This window comes from Aptenodytes forsteri, unplaced genomic scaffold (genome assembly GCF_000699145.1).
Source record: "Aptenodytes forsteri isolate BGI_AS27 unplaced genomic scaffold, ASM69914v1 Scaffold308, whole genome shotgun sequence".
In the NCBI taxonomy this organism is placed as follows: domain Eukaryota; kingdom Metazoa; phylum Chordata; class Aves; order Sphenisciformes; family Spheniscidae; genus Aptenodytes; species Aptenodytes forsteri.
In genome coordinates, this window is record NW_008795475.1 from 944201 (window position 1) to 964080 (window position 19880).

At 45.3% G+C, this 19880-nt stretch overlaps 1 protein-coding gene across 1 annotated transcript in view; it reads left to right on the plus strand.

Annotated features, from left to right (window-relative positions):
* Positions 1-19880, plus strand: part of LOC103900461 (fibrillin-2) — a 121666-nt gene that overhangs the window by 24012 nt on the left and 77774 nt on the right. The window contains exons 4-5 of the mRNA XM_009281146.2: positions 931-1026; positions 3067-3162. Of these exons, the coding sequence (XP_009279421.2) occupies positions 931-1026; positions 3067-3162 (192 nt within the window). The remainder of the gene's footprint in view (positions 1-930; positions 1027-3066; positions 3163-19880) is intronic.

Sequence of the window (19880 nt, forward strand, 5' to 3'; positions counted from 1 at the left end):
GGATTTCTTAAAACCCTCTTGTATGAAATGAATCTCACCAATAAGGCCACACAGTAATTGTAAAAGGAAGAGAAATATCTTAAAAGTTGATGGTTTTCCTCCACCAAAGAAATTCTATCCCCCCAAACATCTCATAGGTCTTTTAATACGAAGGCATTTTAAAGATTAGAGAGCCCAGAATGCAAAAAGCGTGTTTTTAAAATGGAGCAATAATCTAAAAGAATAACAAAAAGGGTGTGAAAATATTTGAAAAGTGTAGTATCCTAAACGAAAGAATCGTTTAGAATGACGGAGTTATCAAAGAAAGGGAGATAGCAGGAAATATGCCCTTACTCGCAGTCACACGCGCTATGGCAGGACGTCCTGTAGAAAGGACAAAAGCTGCAGATGTTTAATCGGGGTAGATTCCTTAACGAGGTACAATGACGAGTGCCTTTGGTCTCTGTGGGATGAGGTCTATTTAGATTGCTCTAAAAACTAGTTGCCATAAGAGAACAATGATACTTTGCCCTGTATGAGGTGGACTTGGAAGAATTACATCCCGTAAATCGCTCCTAGTGTCACACCGCCCATCGTGTTCATGGCTTTCCCCTATCTGAACAGTTCAATACTACCAGGTACAGGAACAATAAATGTGTCTTACGTCTAGGGAACAAAGAACAGACGATGGTATTTACTTTTGTAAGCAACTCTGGGGTAATTATACCTCGGTAAAAGTGCAAGCCTTTAACCACACCATGGGCTCATATCCTACCATGGGAAGTCGGCAGTCTCTCCATTTAACTTCAAGGAACCGGACACTGAACATCACCCTTAGATTCCGCACTGAGACAAGAAAGTTTCGAACGTCCATTACGTGTGAGGTGTTCACCTCCTGCCACAGACAGTTTGTTGCATCGCCGTGTCATATTTCCCTGCTCTTCTCCACAGTCCAAACCTGCAACGTGAGGTGCATGAATGGTGGGAGCTGCAACGAGGAGTCCTGCCTCTGCCAGAAAGGCTATACCGGAACATACTGTGGGCAGCGTAAGTACCTGCAACACCTGCTGTCTACACGGTGAGCTGAAGGGCAAGGCTCGATTCATGCCGCCTCATGACTAGAGAGGTCACCTTGCGCACACTGATGCGCTCTTTGATGTCATCAGTATATTCTCCTCTCCATTGGAATCTCAGTCCGCTCTCCTTAGGGGGTATAAATATATATCTATATCTCTCTCTCTATATATATAGATATAGTAGCTATAATTTCACTGTAAATGAGATCATTTCTCTGTAAATAGTTTTAGATAAACAGCATATTCTCTGGGAATGGGCTTCATTTTAGCTCAAATGAAGCCTTCTTTCAATTAGAAGAAGAAAAACAAAAAAACCCCAAACAAACCAACATTTTTCGATTATAAATTATGCCTGGTTACATCTGGGGGGGGTTCAATTTTTAGTTCTGTTTATTTGACAACACTGACTTTCTGTAGGGAAACCTCAATATAGTCATTGAAAGAAATTTTACAATGTTTTATGACTTGATTTTCTATTTTGTCTAAGCACCTGTACCTTTCATAGGGAGAAATTTAATTTTTCCCCCTAGTTTCCCATGAAAGATGTTTGGCAATTTTAAATCATTGCTTGTGAACCTTGTAGAACTGAGAACCAAACAACTTAGGTGCCATCTTTAATAAGTGTCTAGTAAGCAAGAATGCACAATAGTTTTGAAAGAATCTCTGATCAAATGGAACTTTCCAGGCAAATTTCAAATCCTTGTATCAATATGAGAATCACTGAAGTTCTCGGCAAAGTCTATGAGAATTTTTTTAAAGATGGGCAAAACACCGTATTTCCCCTAAACTTATCCTCAGCTATGACTGATTCATTTTTGCTGAAACTTTCCAAAAAGTTCAACTAAAGGCAGACACACCATATGGAAAATTTCATTCTGAACAGCTAAAGCTTGGGAAAACGATAAGTAACAGCAAACTGGGGCTTATAATGGAACGCACTAGGCAACCTTAATTATGTGCTGCTACCGTCTCCACCTATAATATCCTCAGTAGAGTTTTCATAATGGTTCAGCTATTGGCAAGACATCACTGACAGGGTGGGGAACAATGGAGAGTCCCACTGGCAGCGTCCCAGCAGAGCAGATTTTGGCTTCCTCGGCTCTAAGATGGGTGTAGCCTTTGAAGGCTGTGAAATGCAGCGGTACCTGGCCTCTCCGCAGCTCGGAGCCTGGCACTGGACCAGTGAGGGCCACACTGAGGTATCATACAAGATTGCTGTGGACCTCACCTTTCATGAGATTATATTCTTCTCATCTTCAATGTGCCGGTGTTGTTGGGCAACTGAGTAGCTCAAAGAGTGAAGCTCTGTATAGGAACTTTAGGAAGTGTCACAGCAGTACTCCTCTCATTAGTCATTACAGCTGCTGAGATTTTAATAGGTCAATGGCCTCTGTCACAACTAGCAATTGCTCGTGTCATGTGCAGAAGTGTCCCTACATCCTGTTCAATTAGCTTAGCCTCAGCCCAGGACCTAATCAGCAACCTACTCCTTTGACTTCAGTCCTAGACTATTGACTGCAGGTTTTCAGCTAAGGGTAGCAGGTCTAATTTTAAGTCAATGAATACTTGTGCGTGCTGATCAGACTGGTTCTTCTTTGCTTTGGGTACGTGGGATTAAATGGCAAACAAGTCTCCTCTCCTCACGTTTCACTGTTGTCATACGTTAAACGTTTGCCTTTATGCAGTTTCTCATTTGTATCAGTTCATCTTGACCTTGACATTTAAATCCCAATGCTGTCTTGAATGAACTGAGATGCCAGAGTGCAGGAAATCCTCTCAAGTGAAATAAGAGTTTATGGCCTTTTTATAAATGGCTTCATTCATAAACAGGAAGTAATTTTCCGGGAAAAAATATCAGACTTTTCTCTGTATGTTTACTGCGTGGAGAAGACTCCTGACGGGTGAACAACACGAAGCAGGTGATATTCCAAGTCCTGCCAGCACCGCATGTCTCACGCTGTGGTTTCACTAAGAGCAGAAATCACTGATTTCTCTTTCTATTTCAAAACAGCTGTCTGTGAAAACGGCTGCCAGAATGGAGGTCGATGCATTGGACCGAACCGTTGTGCTTGCGTCTATGGATTCACCGGTCCCCAGTGTGAGAGAGGTAAGGAACACGTTTTCATGATATTATCACCGACAGAACATAGGATCAGGAGTTGTGTATTTAAGCGTGTGTATTAAAGATACTCAATTTCATGCAAATTTCTGCTCGATTCCTCTGCCTGATGATGCAGCCTGTAACGACAACCTCATGCCCAAAGCACTCTCTGACATCCTTGGCTATTACATGTGCAGGATGCAAAGTGCCTACTGACTGCATGGCTGTTCGATGTCTCTGGATCCTCCTCACTCCACATGTGGCCCCTTGTAGCTGTTTGATAAACATCAATAAACCCCTGTGCTGAGTACAAAAAGGGTGGTTTTCTCTTGGGCATTTCCCCGTTTCTTGTCTTGATAACCTGGGAGCGGCTTCGAAACGCCAGGAAGCCCCTTACCACAGCATCCTCATGAAGGGAAAGTGACACCATCAGTCCCTTCCTAAAAACTAAGAGCGAAGGGAAAAGAAACGTAAGCCAAAATTTTCAAACGTGCCAGTGTGGTGGGTTGACCCCAGCCAGCAGCCAAACACCCATCCTACATCTCGCTCACTCCCCTCTCCTTTGGCATGGGTAGAAGATAGAAGGAAGGCAAAAAGACTCACGGATCGAGATAATGTCAGTTTAATAAGGAAAGCAAAAGCTGTGTGTGGTAGCAAATAAGGAATTGATTCACTACTTCCCATCGGCGGGCAGGCGTCCAGCCAATTCCTGGGAAACAGGACCTCAGCACCTGTAATGGTGGCTTGGAAAGACAAACACCGTAATCATCTTATATCCCCCCTTCCTCCTTCTTTCCCTGAGGTTTTATTGCTGAACATGACGTCATATGGCGTGGAATAACCCTTTGGTCAGTCTGGGTCATTTGTCCCAGCTGTGTACCCTCCCAGCCTCTTGCCCAGCCCCAGACTACCGGACCGGGGCTGGAGAGCAAGCCTTGACGCTGTGCAAGCACTGTTCAGCAACAGCCGAAACACTGGGGTGTTATCCACACTGTTTTAGCTACAAAACCAAAACACAGCACCACGATGAGGAAAGTTGACTCCATCCCAGTCGGACCCAATACAGCCAGCTAATTTTGGTGCCCACCTTGAGTTACCCCGAGCTGGACTTGCAGGACTCTCGGCGTTCACTGATCCTGCTCAGCACCGCAAGTACGACTCGCTGCAGCTCTTGCAGAGGAGTGATGTCTAAGGAGTTAGGGACCACACGCAGTTAGGGACCACGTGCAAAATGCTGGTTTAAGGACTTGGCCAGCTCGCACAGGAACTCCGTCAGACACGGGTAGACGGCAGTTCACCGGGCGAGCGCTCAGCTCCCCTATCAGTAAGACCACTTATGCAGTCTCCTGCCTCTCTCACTATATAGAATCAAATTCCTGCAGCAACTCAGTTTATTGCCTGAATTTGACCTGTCCTGTACGCTTCAGGAGACAGTTACTTTTGGGTGAAGGAGGTCAATACCATGTACCATCAAAAATTAAAACTAATGATGTCACCAACGCTAACAGCCAATAATTTTCAAATGAACTTGGACCTGAAACCCCAAAAGTCATTATTCCAACCTTTGCAAAATTATTTTTATGGTTTAGTACTATATTTACTTGAAAAACCTTGAAAATTATGGCCAGACATAAGGTTTTCCATGAAAGAACCTTATTTTAGTCAAAATGTTTCAAAGGGAAACATAAGCCAACTCTGGTTTATTGTAAACCTCACGCGGTTCGATGCCAGCTGCTCATCCAGTATGAATCGAAACAGCTCCACTAAGAACCACAGTTTTCACCAGCTAAGAGTATGGCTCTTAGTGACATGTGGCTTTGCTGTATTTCATCCAGGCAGCGCGTGCTGAGTGCCTACATCAGATTTACATTTGGGCAGTGTGGGTATGACTGAGGTTTTGGCTGAGACACAAAATTTCTCCCTTTCCTGTTGGCTTAGATGGACATCTCACGACACTGCTCTGATATGATTTTTGGCAAGGGTCAGAGTGGCACAAAGCAGAAATGAAACTGAAACACCAAGCCAACGTGCAAACTCCCAGGATTAAGATCAAAGCACCCTGGAAAGATTCTGCTTTTCTAGCCTCTCATTTTCCTGAGATTGGGCTAATTCTGTTTAACTCCATGTCCAAGGATTGGACTGTTCTTGCCTTTCATGTTTTTTTCCAAGTTGGGGATTCTTGGCAACGTGATTTAGAGGGTGAGATAGGAATAACAGTTGGTTTCCGGTAGCCCAGGCATCAGTCAGCCCTGCTTGAACAGCGGCCAGCAGAAATACGCAGAACTGAACGTAGTTGTGCAGTGTTCCTTGGGTTGCAAAAGTATCTACTGAACCTAATGGTGCAGGTGCCCCATAAAAGGCCTCTGCTGTGGTTTGAGCCTCACATTTATTGGCTGCAGAGAAGGGAAAGCTCTTTAAAAGCCTCCACACACATTTGCTGAAGTAACCTTTCATTGTTCCAGTCTCCTTCTTTGTACTCTCCTGCAACCACAGATATCGGTCGAGCACTGCAGTTATATATTCTTTAAGCCCTCTGCCTGCCTTTTTCTAACACACACACATGCACATGCAGATATCCATTGCTTTAGTTATGGAAAGGTATTACGATAACAGCCTTTCTCTTTTGAAGGCTCTACCTTGCAAGATTCCTTCCCCTAAAACCCTAAACCCGTGCTCCAGAACTGTGTCTGTAGAGCTGCTTTCTTTTTTTCTAGCTCACGGGGATCTGAAGTATTGAGATTCATAAATCGATACGGACATTGGCTGTGTTTGAAAAGAAAGCTGGAAATTTCTTAAAGAAACTTCTGGATGCAGCAATGCCAGGAGGGACTGAAAAATCCAACCGTCCTGACTCTGTGCGTGGTAGTGGAGGGGGTAGGAGAGAGAGTGGAAGAGGCAGGGAAAGAAGGGGTCTGAGCAGGGGCAGACTTTGGAGACATCTTGTAATGTATAAAATTCTTTAAATACAGAGAGCATTTTTACAAAGCCTTTAGAGATTTGGTTTAGTCCAGACTTGTACTAAGAGACAAAACAAGCTCTCCAGCTGTGTATACACAGGTCTTCCCTGCCAAGACAAACAGAGCGCTTGCTTTGCTAAGAGATGTTAAAAGTTACACTTTTCAAAGAGGCTCCTGGCTGGGCAGTCTGTGAGTTTGCAGCCAGGTGAGGCGGTTGTGACTGACCTACCGAGAATAATTAGCGTGACAGCGAAGAACTTAACCCTTCCAAGGAGCAAATGAATTCCTGCTCCATCGCTAGGCCTGTTAAGATGAAGTCCCTAAGCACCAGACCTACTGGAGACATGACCATTGTTGAATTTCTGTTCAGTTTCTCCATTTAAAGCAGCCATGGTATTTGACATGTTTACAAGCATCCTTGGGAGTCTCCAGTAACAGGAGACTCAAGTAGCAGGCTTGGAAGCAACATGGATCATCTATAGCTCTCAGTTTAGCTCTGAGTCTCGTTCCTAAAGATTTTTCTGAAGAAAGATTAATTCAAAGCAGAGCCTGAAACCCACTGGCTTCATATGTAGGAAGTACAGGTTTCAGCCCAAGACTCCGTGGTGATGCTCTCATAGCAGGGCTGGGTATGTGGTTGAGTACTCTGGAAATTCCTCGGATTCCCGCCTGCATCTCTGCGGGCAGAGAGCTTCCACTAATGCCAGTTGCTGTCTAGCGAGACATCATTCACCTTCAGAGAGTAGCTACTGTGACGTTTCTCGTGGGGGAACCATTGCTAACTACTAAATGCGGCATGCTGGCATTAGGCAATAAGAATGCACTCCAGCATCCTCGTGTCTGCTGCTTCCAGAGCGCAAAACGAGAGACTGTCCCGGCTACAGAGTACAAAGAAAATGACAGGTAGTTTAAGCTGGCTTTCACTGCCTTTCAGGAAAGAAAGCAGAGATGATGTGATACGTACAGTCATTTCCCTCAGTACTGTGCTGTGAGACGTCTACTGATAGGAACCATCCGGGTTGGCAGATCAGACCACGCTCAGCCTGCGGAAGAGAGGACGTGTTGTAGGATACATCTCTCCATCTCTCCCAGCCCCATTACCAAAATGGGGCAGTTGGTTTGAATCATAGCTGGGTAACATGGAGATTTTATGTTCTGAGCACAGGACAAAGCACTATGAGCTCTGCTGCTCCATCCTGAGTCTGGCCCACTGCTTGTGCTTGTTTGGGCAGCTCATTACATCGCCCTGTTACGTTTCTCTGTAAAATAATAGACATTTTGCTGCAGCACGAGGACTGTGAGGAGTCACCAAAGGGTTGCAGGAGGGCTGGTAAATCGACTGCTAACAGTGATAAGGGGACGATTGAGGCAGGACTGTGTGTTGAGACACAGTCAACTGTGCATTTGCTCCTGATGATGTTCCCAAATAAGCCAGCTCCGGGCTGGAGCCACAGTGTTAAATAAACCATAAGATGCCTCAGACTGAAAAGTTGTGCTAAGAGACCAGTCTGTTAGGAAGGATGGACTCGCTCCAGCTTGCACTGCTGTGGCTGGCTGGTTCTGGACCAAGAGCTGGTTCGCCTCCTGCCAGCATGGACACACTGGATATTTGATGATGTGCTTTTACAGGTGGAGGTGTTACCTCAACCTAAGAAAAGACACTGACTATTTTCAGCCTGAAATAAATGCCAGGAAATGTGGTTTTTAAAGGGCCCCTCATTGTCAAAATTCACCAGTATCCGTGTTTCACATGTAGCAGAAGCAGGCCAGATGGTACCTAGCATACAGATGACACTGAACTGCTGACTCTTTGGCCTTGCAACTTGCTGTTATATTTGGGGACCTCATCTGTCTGCCTTTCTGCCACTCATCTGTTCCCCTACCAAAAATCTCTGTAGGAGAAGCCCCTTGAGCTCAGCGTAGGCATAACCAAGAGTCCCAAGGGATTTCCTTCACCCAGGAGAAATCTCTAAGTGGTTTGTTCAAGCTGAAGTGCCAGTCTTCCTCAGGGACATTTCTTCCCAAGGACACCTGGACAAAACGGTGCCATTACTTCAGGAAGAGTCTTTGGCCAAATAGACTTTATATCCTGAGGGCCGTACCCTCATCAGCAGTGCACACACTGGTGGAAGTGGCTAGTTGACAGTGTCACAGGGGGGTGGGATGTCCCTTAGCAGAGAAGTCTTTCTTGTAGAATGTGACAACCTGTGGCACCAGGGGCTGACCCAGGTCCTTCTGCTGAAGCAAGGCAAAGGGACTGAAAGCTGAAGGAAAACAAGTTCGAATTGGAAAAAACAAATCAAGTTTTTAACAAGGAGGTCGGTTTCGACTGTCTGTCTTCCACAGGAATGTGCTGGGACCCCCCTGCACTACATAGCCTCACTTTAGACCTCTGTGGGGTAGATGTGTCCAGCTGAGCACAGCACGCCGTGAAACCTTACAGATGATGGAGTGATAACAGCACTGAGGGGCAGGATTCACTGACCAAATGCAGACATTGCCTTTAGGATGAGTGTATACAGAGGGGTGATCAGTTCTGACACACACACATATGGACTACGGACTTCTCTACATTCAATAAGTGAATACCATCTCTGGAGTCTTCAGATCAAGAGGGAAGGGGTTTCTCAGGATGTGTTGTGGCTAATCCATATGTAGTAGAGTTTAGGCAAGAGTCTCTGGTTGTCATACGCTGGCTTGTTTGATGCTGGGCTTCAGACCAATTCATCCTTACAGATTTATGATCTGTAAATGCCCAAACAGTGTAAAGAGAGTTGTCTGTAGGCTTCTCTCTGCTGCAAGGCACAGCGTGGTGCCACGATCTCAGGTTGTTATATGTACGGAAGGCAATACCATGCAGAGGTACTAACTTGTTTCAAAGAACACAGAGCCGCATTAGTCCAGCTAATATCTGTGCTGAGGGGTCGGGATTCTCAGAAAGGCTCGTTAGCTTTGTACAATTGCTGTTGTTTCTAGTGTGGCCATTAGCTGTTCCTTTGCTCTCTGGAGGTGTGCATTCCTCCAGGGTTTGGGGCATCGGTTTAGACTGGCAAGCACTGAAAAATGTGCCCATCTGTGTTGATGAAAAGCTGGCGTTCAAACCCCAGAAATCTATCAGATTACAGATTGGTTTAGGATTTTAATTCTACTTTATTTTGAATTTATTTTGCTATAATCGTAGAAAGAGATCATCTTATTTTTAAACTGTAATAAACAGTTCCTTCTGCTGCCGTGCACTCAACAGGCTGCATGTTCAACAGCTGAGGGCTCCAGTAAGAGGCTGCTTTGTAGTGGAAGCAATCTAACTACCTTCACACTTCATTCAGGAAATACTCCACTTCAGAGGTAAATACCTTAATAGCTAGGTACTCAGAGAATCTTAGCATCATTTCCTCCCTCTACTTGACATCTTCAGGGATGAAGAACTAGTGAATATATTGTATAACCGCAGCAGCCTTTGGTAACATGAACTCACATTACATCAGCGTTGGAGGAAAAGCTGCAGAACAGAAAAAATGAATCCGTGGAGAGAGAGGCCAATTTTTTTTTTAATAGTTTTACAGAAAAATGAAACATTTTGATGTCATGTCTCTGATTTCACCCTCCTTCAAGTAGGAAAAAATTTGTCGTAAAAAGTGACAACGTTTGCCTAAGGTGAAGGTGTGGACGCTCCTCCTGTGTTCCAAGAATGAGGTTTAATTTGGGTTTTTTTCCATCCGAATGCTGAAGTCTTCACTGTGGATGCTAGTTGCTACCTCTCATGAAAGAACGTCTTCTTTTACTTTGGAAAAAAGATTTTTAGAGTAACATTCTTGATCTTTGTGGAGACTGTCTGTGGTTTCTATGATTTGTCCAGTTCAGAAGGCCCTGGCTAAGTCTGCTAGGTCTGCATGTCCTCTCCTCTTAATGGTGCAAGGTTTCCAGAAGTTTAACCCACAAACTCATGGGGTGTTGTTCTTCAGTGCCAACACTTCTGGGCTGAGCTGAAAGCCAGCTGTACCCTTGAAGCCTTGCATGGTTGTTCCCAGGTCCTGTATCCCATGAAGAGCCTTGGAAGGGATTGTGTCCATGTAAAGATAATAGCAAACTTAAAACTGGCATCCAGTGTCTGAGTTCTGGCTCTTCATTAGCCAGTGCAAGTAAACAAAGCCAAGTTGCACACAGTGTTTCAAACACTTGGAAAAAAGCAAGGATTAGAGCCACAGCAGGTCCTAGACATGCAACGTCTATGGAAAAGGCAGCGAGTATCTCCTGTTCTTCCACAGTCCTCACTGCAGGACTGCTCTCTTTCCAAAACCATAACCAGGACTGGGTTGGATTGAAGTGAAAATGCTCCCAAACAGCAGCTTCTCACCAACAGAATCCATGTCTTTCAACATTTCACTGCTGTTTTCAAGAGATTCTTACTTCTCCTATTTCTTTCCAAACACCTCAAGAAGGACTGTCAACCATTGAGTGAGGAGGACATGGGCTTTCAAAGATTGCCAAGCTTAGAGGGGTTAAACACATGACAAAGAGGAAGTCTGAGAGTCTGTGTCTGGGGCTTGATCCCATCCCATGGCAGAGCCTTGGTTGGTCTCTTTGTGGCAGGTCTCCAGACGAAGCCACAGAGCACTCAAGTGAAGAGCAGATCATGTTCTGCATGTCCAGTGCTTCTCCAAAAGCACTGTAAAGTATCAGAACCTTGGGATATAACCAGAGTGGGCAAAAGCAGGTCCCAGGCAGCTTCAGAAACAAAGTTCCACACAATCCCCTAGTAAACAAGACACAGTGCATAGGACAAGGGACAGATAGCATCTAAATCGCTAGTCAATACCATTTACTTTAACGCTGTTGCTAATCTGCTCCTGTTTTCTTCCTGAATCTCCGTTATTCTGCTTATATCAAGATACTGCTTTTTATGTTTTAGCATGTACATAACATGAGAATCTCCTTTGACGCGCACTCAGGGAGGATTTCTGAGTCTCCATAAAGTGTCTGTGTCTGTAGATTCTCCAAAGTTTTGAAAGGATTTTCATGTCTTTTGGGAGGGGGGTGCTAGTGAAGCCAGGGTTCCTTATAACTGGTACAGTTCCAGTCCTGGAAGAAATCTCCTAGAAACAATGAGTCAGACTAACACAAGTCTTCAGATTAGCATATTTTTATATGCTATATCAGTTTCTCAAAGATCCTTACTGTATAGGACAGCAGTTCCTCTCATCCTCATTAATTCATTTGATTTCTCTCAGTCTAACTGCCACTCATCCATTGTCCTGAAATATTTAAGCGCTGGAAGAATTGCGTAAGGAGGCTGTGGATTTTCATATCTGTAGGTGTTTAAGAGCAGGTTATACAAATATTGGTTAGGTCTAATTCTGGTAGTCAGTCTTGTCTAAGGGAAAGAGAAATCCAAAATGATCTCCAGCGTTCCTTCCAGCCGTAGCTTTTCTAGTGACAGACACCCCAGGCTGTATATAAACAGAATACACGGTCCAAACCACCATCTTGTAACATACACATGGATGCTAGTGAGTGTCTCAGCATAAACTGCACTTTAATCCACTCAGATTTCCAGATGGTGGGAATATTGCAGAATACCCCATTATTCTTGCTTGTAAGGCCTCTCCAACCCCCCTCCTGAGAGGAGTTATTAAGAGTGGCTTTGTCTCAGCTTTTCTGTTTCCTCTTCATAATGATTTTTATTTCTAAACTTTCAGACTAATTTGGAGGCTTAGGAGAAATGAAGCAGCCACACAGGATGTGTCTGACCCCCATGCATGCATGCAAAAGCCGTAGCAAGAAGCAGCCAACAGTAAACGTGGTCCCTTTGCTCACTCCTGTCTAACTCGGGTCACAGCCCTAACTTCCGAAATGCTGCTCCTAGTGAAGTAATCAGTAGGGATGTACGTATTTCATACCTTTAGCTGGAAACTCCCCCAGAGCCCAGGTACGCAAGAACATGCGTCACGCTATCAAGAAAGGGACCACAAACAGTTCTTGGAAATTCAATGATATCTGAGATAACTCGGAAAGGTCTTTAATCTCAGCTTTTGCGTTTCAGAGGAAGATACATCAAATTCATTAATTTGAGCTGCCCAGTAGAATTTTTGTTCTGGGAATAAATGTCGGGTTGGCAAAAATACCTCCTCCGTACAACCTCTGCCTGTGCCTGAGGTCCACGCACGTTGTGAAACTGAGCCCCAGTCCAGCTGCTCTCCTGAAAGAAGAGCAACACACAGCAACAATCCCAGGGGACTGGAGACATCCCAGAAACATGGACCGGGATGTGGCTTCTGAGACTAAGCTGAAATTTGCTTTGCCTGGGCCTCCACGTTGCATCCCCTGAGCTGCAAGGCTGTTCCAGGGTGTCGTGAATGCTTATTCATTTCTTGGGTTTCAGTTTTCTGGGGTAGGAAAAAGACAAGGGAAAGCGCTGGCTATGGTGGCTCCTTTCTGTCATGCCCACTCAAAGCTGCCTGGGTGGTGTGAGTACAGTACGCAGCTGAGACACGAGTTTGCCCGACACTCGGCAAGCCCTTCTTCCTATCAATTCCAGATTAAGCTTGAAATTACTTCCAGCAAAAATCTTATGGAGGAATGCTATTGGCAGCGGTTAAGATTTTTTTTTCCTCCAGATGAGCTTTTTAATAAAAGAGTGTGTTTACAAAGAGATTTCTCATCCTCGTTAGAAACCAGGCGTTCAGCTGATTTTTCCTAGTGCTCTGCTAATCCAGATGTTAAGACATAAAGCAGGACTCGTAGCTGAGGTATGTGACAGAGTTCCTTCTCCTCAGGCTGCCTCCAAAGATGAGGCATAAGCTCCCATTTCTCTACATTGTGGTAGAAAAAGCATTTTGATAATCAGCTGTAGCCCAAAGAGTAGAGATTGCTCTGACATCTATTGCTATAACTTGCATTTATGCAGAAAGGTCTGGCAGAAGCTTCACCATGAGTGGAGTTCAACTCCGTACTCAATTGTAGGTTGCCATTTTCCTCCTGCAGACAGGTTTACTTGATAAAATAATTACAGTTCTGTGAAACCACATTTCCCTCTGATCTCTGCAGAAAGCCAGTCATAGTCTGCTGGGAGTACTGGTGGGATGTAGACGCATCCTGCACATATAATTTTCCGGCATGCCCATGGGCTTTATGGTACAGTCTTTAATGAGACAATCACATACTACGTTTCCCCCTGCCAGAGGGTGGGCAGCACTCCCAAAGCACAGCTACTTAATACCTTTGTTTGCTGCTTGGTGTTCAGCGTGTGGCTCAGAGGCCAGTTCACTGTGCACAATGGGAACCAGCCTCTGGAATCAGAATTAATTTCCTCCAGAGACCTTCACGGAAACAGCATTCCCAAGATTTATCTTTAAATCTGACAGGAATGTTTTGACTGGAATTTTCCAAAACTGCTTAGCCTGGGTACAAACTGTTTCAGCCTGAATAGGTAAAATTTGGCAAAGGCACACGTAGTAGCAAAGAGGGTCTTCGCGAAGAGATGCATGAGCTGACCTTGTCCATAGGCAAGCCATTTGCATTGCCACTAAGAAACACAGGAGGATTTGAGTCAGCTGTAGCTGAGTGAGCCAAGAAGGCTGGACCAGCATGGGTTGGGACCTTCTTGTCTCTGCAGCTAGCGCCTCATTGCCTGCTCTGGGTTGGGCAGGAAGGTGACTGTCTTATCTTCTGACCCTTCATCGCTCTTGGACGCAGTGACATGTGGCTTTCTCTCTCTCATTCTCACTGTGGAGAGGGGTGTCCATGAGTAAGAGTCTCCTGATGTTGTTGAACCTGCTGATGCTTGTGGGAGAAAAGTGGCATGAAGATTCACATTTCACCCAAATCTGGAGACTCTCTCTGCAAAGGCTGTAAGCAGCCCTCTGCCATCTGACTGTGAGGAGTGCAACGCGACGTCACATCACAGTGACAGGCTCAGTAGAGCACGTTTGGAGGTAGACACATGAATGTCTGCAGTTCTGGTGCACTGACATCAACCCAGGGCTGTGCATCAACTCTGATCTCTGCAAACCCATGAATGCGGAGGAATGCAGGAGGGGCATTGTTTGGTCCCTGTCTACTCAAGACCCTTGGGTTGTTCTGTGAATGGGCGCTCAGCTCATGGTGGAACAGCAGCTCCAGGTCTGGTCCAACCAAGCAAGGTCCACACACCCCATTTGTGGCAAGGAACTAGAACGCTTCCCATTGAATGAAAAGACAAAGCCTGCTAGAGTGTACTGGGATAAGAAGATGCTAAGGAGAGTGCAATGTTTCCACTTCCATTAATTAGTCTGAGAAGAATCTAATAACTTGCTGTTTGTGTCTGCTTGGTCATTTCTGAGACTTCTTTCTTCTATTTCAAGATACTTTAGCTGTGGATAAGCCTCTTCCAAAGAACACTTTGCCCTCCCTAGCACAAGCATTGCATCGCCACTTTTGAAATACAAAACCTTTGCTGAATGCAGCAGCAGACAGATGACTGCACCTCATGCACGGCAGCATTAACACAATCAGGCAAGACCTGACAAACCATCCACGTTGTTTGGAAGTCCTTGCTCAGTAGTGTCCTTGCCGTCACTTCCCCCAGCCCATTGACCCAGGAGGAGGGTAGGTTCACAAACCCTCTGCCCAAAAATGCTTCCCACCTGGCAGACACAAATGTCTGCTTCCCTTACTCAGTCCTGTCAGGAACACACAATCAGCTGTCCAGGAGGAATCCCTCCAAATTCAGTCACAGCTCAGCCCAGCCCAGCCGCCATCTCCAGATACTCTTTCCCCCGATATCCAGGAGCCTGCCTATAGCCATGATCTCTGCGAAAGGAGTCTGAGAGGTGCAAGGCTTCCACCTGGGGCAAGTGTGCGTGTGGGGAAGAGTCTGGAACTATCAAACCCCCACGCTACCCCCAGCACCTCCATTCCTGCACCTCCATCTCTGCACTAACTGACCAGGCAGCGATTCAACAGCCCACAGCGTTTTTGACCCCGTGGTCTCTTCCAGGACGGAGGACACAGCGTGGCAGTGCCAGCCCCCTGCTCCAACCCTCCCAGACATTTCTACAACTGCTGGAACTACTGGCCCCATGTTTCCGCGTGTCTGCTTTGTGCCTCAGACGCTGCTGCAGTGGAGAGCCCTTGGAGGAGGGTTGTGCATGGAGCTCTATCTCAGGTTTCATCAGGCTAAGACTTTGACAGGAAACTGTAAAAATAGGACAGGAAAACTTAAAAAAGTTCTCCCTTTACTATTTCCTTTGAATATGTTTTTTCAGCACTTGGAATGTCTGGCCTTATAAACTGCCGCAGCCAGCTTTTTCTTTTCTGCAAAAGTCCAAACAGTTAAATATCAGGAATGCGGCTGTGTTTGTATGAGGTAAGGAAATGACTAGGTGGAGAAAGTATTCCATGAGAAAGGAGCCCTTTACGGAGACCCTCACACTGTTCTCCCTGCATCCACCATCCCCCCTCCCACCAAAGCTGTCACGTATCGACACAGCCTGAGAGGCTTAGCAGATATTTAGGGTTGCGTCGTGTGCCGAGACCAACGATCAATGTTGTAAAATCTCTGCATTCACATTTAGTGCAACAAGACATAATCGCCGGATTTTTGGTTAGCTCCTTTCAGTTGGTTGTTTGGCTGGTGGCTTTTGGATGCTGTTCCCCTGTGTACTTTCCCATACGTTCATGGTCTCTCTCTCTGAGCAGGGCATGAATTGCTTCATTAAGCATTTAATTTGTAAGTTATCAGCTCTCCCGGCAGGTCCCAGAGGGCACAGCCAGCCTTCTCCGCGGGCTCTCTAGGGCACACCCCCACCACAAGCAGCCAGAGTTTGTGTGGGAATTTTTTGGGGTAGAAGTTTGCAGAGGGATCTGCCAGATTAGTGTCTTGCCTTGGTCGCATCGGCTCTCGCCCGCTCCCAGAGCTGGCTGCTTGTCTTGCTCCAAAAGCCCGGAAGGTTACGGACAGAAAGAATTGCAAGGCTGTGCTCCTGTGGCCTGGGGGACCAAGCCTCCTGCTGATGGAAATCATTCATTGAAAATAGAAAAATAGATATCGGGCTTGATACCCACTCTCCTTGCTCTCCTGTACTCGGTTGCTGGAGCTTTTGGAAAGCAGCGTGGAAGCCTGCCAAAGCCTGGGGCATGTGTTGTAGTGACCTCATCCCAGCGAGGTCTGCAGCTCCCCGGGGATTACTTACAGGCAACGTTTGTCCTTACTGTTTTAAGAAAAAGCCTTCAGCGAAAGCATTGTTTATTATGAGAAGGAATTCGATTTTTAGCAAAGAAAAATCTCTTCTTCCTTGCTGGTCTATTTATTTATTTTGTAAAGAAGGAATTCACCCAGCCCATGGCCTGTCTCACGAGGGGATTCCAGCCAAACGGTGCCAGAGAAAGGACAGGCTGAAACGGGCTGAGAGTGCAGATGAGAGCTCTTCAATCCCTTCACCTTCCTTTTAGCCTGGACCCTGCAGATCTGCTTACACGGCTGGGCTCAGGCATATTCGTGTTTCTAGGCCTGTTTTAAATAGCAACACAAGCAGTGCAATTTTTCCTGCTTTTGCATCTTTACCCAGGGATCTGAATTCCCACTGCAAGCATTAATTTACTCGGTGACACCCCACTGGGTAGATGGATGTTACAGAAGTGGGGAAAGCTATCCTTGTGAAAATTTTCAAACAGAATGCTTCTCTTAAAAAGTGCTTTGTCAAAAAAATACCAATTTTCCCAAAGGGATCGTAAGAACCAGTTAAAAGGGAGTAAAATGTTAATTTTAAATGCCTTTTTTTTCCCCCACAGCAAAGCAGTACTTTAAATTGGAAATGAAATAAAGTTGTGAATATTTCAGGTTCAGATCCCGTTTCAATTCAGGTGTTACAAAACATTTGAAAAATGCCCTTGTTTATGGAAGTGTTCACTTTGAGATCTCCTTCAAAGAAATCAGTCTGAGTTGCTGAAATTAACATTTCCCTGCAAAATAATGGCAGGGAATAAAGTAATAATATAATAATAATAATAATAATAATAATAATAATAATAATAATAATAATAATAATAATAATAATAATAATAATAATAATAATAATAATAATAATAATAATAATAATAATAATAATAATAATAATAATATAATCCCAGGGAAACATTCCCTACAAAAGATTTCCATTGTCTTCATTTAGCACTGGGGAAACTGAGCAATAGAGAAGGTGCCTTCCAACTGTTGTATGTAAATGATTGATAGCCTCAGAGTGGTGATTTTAAATAGTCTGAAACTGATTATTCTTTTTTAACAAGACCAAGCTGCATTTCTGGCATAAATTATAGCCATGGTTGGCAAAGAGTAGTGCGTCATTCTTTATTACCTCTTGTAGGAGGTGAGACAGGTTCTGGCAAGGTGAACTTGGGTTAAGTAGGGTAGGGAAGGCCCGGGCGGCATCCCTGGTCAGCACAGCACCCCAAGCGCTGGAAACAGGGAAACTACGAGGTTTTGGTGTGCTGGCTCGGCTGAACCAGAAGTACTTGAACCCACTTTAACGTCCCACCCCTTCCAGCAGGACTCCATGCAGCAGGTGGGTGAAGGCAGATGTCCACAGCAACCGTGAATCGTTCCTCCACTTATGTCCTAGACACGCTAATTAGGAAAGTTAAAAATGTCTACGGGGATATTTTCAGGAAGCTGTTTGCGAGTGGAATAGCGTGGCTCAGTGTAAGAGCATGTGTAATGGCATAGATCCCACCCGTTAACTCCCCAAGGGGTCTGCGGCTTGGAATTGTCAGGAATGACCATTGGTTAGCTATAGGGGTTCCTAACGATCTCCATGACAACCAGCCAAACATGGAAACTGGGAACGAGGTCTGTTTCTGTTACACTTCCCCTTCTGAGCGCATCTGGGGCCTGCGTTGGCTGCGGGATTGGGTAGGTAAGACTCACTGTAGCCTCAACCTGACTCTGCAGCATCTGCAAAAGTCCCTAGTCCAGGCTAGGTGGTGCTTCAAAGCCATACTGCCTCGGTGGGGTGGGGGTGGCGAGGGTTTCAAAACAAGGAGCATAGCAAGGAGTCACATTTCTCGTGGTTAATGCAAACACGTTGATGCTTCAACTCTGATTCCATGGTGCCTTTTGCAATTTGAGCGCTCTCTCTCTTTGCTGGCTGCTCAAGACAAGTAGGCGTGAATAGCTAACTCTACGGCGATAAGAAATCTACAGGCTGAATGCGCTGAGCACGGTCTACTTTGAAATCAATAGGGCAAGAAAGAAAAATGAGGTCAGTGCATGGACGAGGCTGATGATAGGTGCTGGGAGAGAAGCTGATGTCTGTCCTATGCTGTGCATTTACAGTTTGCAGAACTGTATTTGGAGAGGTTAAGTCAGGCAATGAGCTGGCATGTTGGTTTTTGCAGCTACAAATGACTGGTAAAGGCCCAGATATGCATGGCCCTGCTGCGTTAAAAGTCTCTTCTGTAGAGGTCAAAAGATTCTGACCGATTCCCAGAATAAAGCCTGATACAGTTTTCCTTGCAATCTCTTTAATGAGAACTTCACCTGCAGACAGAAGGGTGAAACTCATCCATATCCTACCACTGGACACTGTTACTGTAAGGCTGAGCGAGGTTGAAAGAGGAAACAGGAAGAAATCTCAGCTTTCAGCGAGGAAGCCACCTCATCTCCATTTTTCTAAGAAACGTACCGGCAAAGACCAAACTTCTGAAGGACAACTACTTGTGACAGGGTTCCTGGAAGATGGGATCCCATACGTAGACTGGAAAAGGGCTTTAGACATCTCCTAAGCGTGCATACTTCCTTAATAAAATTTGATTGGTGCCTCATTAAAAATTTAATAATTTGACGATTAAAATTAGCAACAGATGGGAGCTGGAATGCAGCCAGGCTTTCTGGACTCCAGACTGCAATTTCCTTGGCTTCATTCCCTCCAAAGAAGTAATCTACATATGAAAATCTATTTTTGTCAATTATTTGTTTAAAAGGGGGTGTTCTCCTTAAAATTGCACTTTCATTATCAGCCTCAAGGAATTCCTGCTGCAGTGCATCCAGCCATGCCTCAGCGAGATGATGTGGGAGGTGCAAGTTTACCCCTTTCCCCTCCATACAGCGCTGCCACGCATCGATTTTGGGTTATACATTTATGTGATCTGGTGCCCACCACAGTCACATCAGCCACACGTTCTTCTCCGTGCTCCTTTTGACTAGGAAAGGGGGAAAGCAAGCCCTCTTTATTAGGTGTTTCTGCATTGTCCTAGGGTTAACAAGGCTTCAGAATAGCTCATAAAATGTATGATATTTCACTGTAAGCACACAGGCGCTGCCGCATTCCAACAGAGCTGCAGCCCACCTGACCACAGTTACCTAACGCAGAGGCTCCCCCTGCAATGATGCTACGGCACAATGCTGAACCAAAACCGACTCTAAAATTTAACTGCCCAGCTGGCTTACGAAGTGGTATGAGGTTGGATTGAGGGCCCTTGGCTGAGATGAGTTTGTGCCTCAAAGCTCTGGCAGTGTCCATAAGCTAATGTCTGGGGAACAGCAGAGGAACAGGGCAATCCTATATGATCTTCCTCTGTAAGACACTCCTGGGCTCCAGGCACCCGTAACTCACAATTGTCGACGATTCACATTGTCTGTTAGAAGAATTCCCCTTAACTTATACGTTGCCTGAAGAACCACTTTCCTCAATTTATCTTGAGCCAGCATCACTTCTTATCCTTTTATGATGCCTCCTGGTTCTGACTCCGCAAGTCTGTTCCTCCTTAGGCTACTCATGATTTTGTACCCTGCTA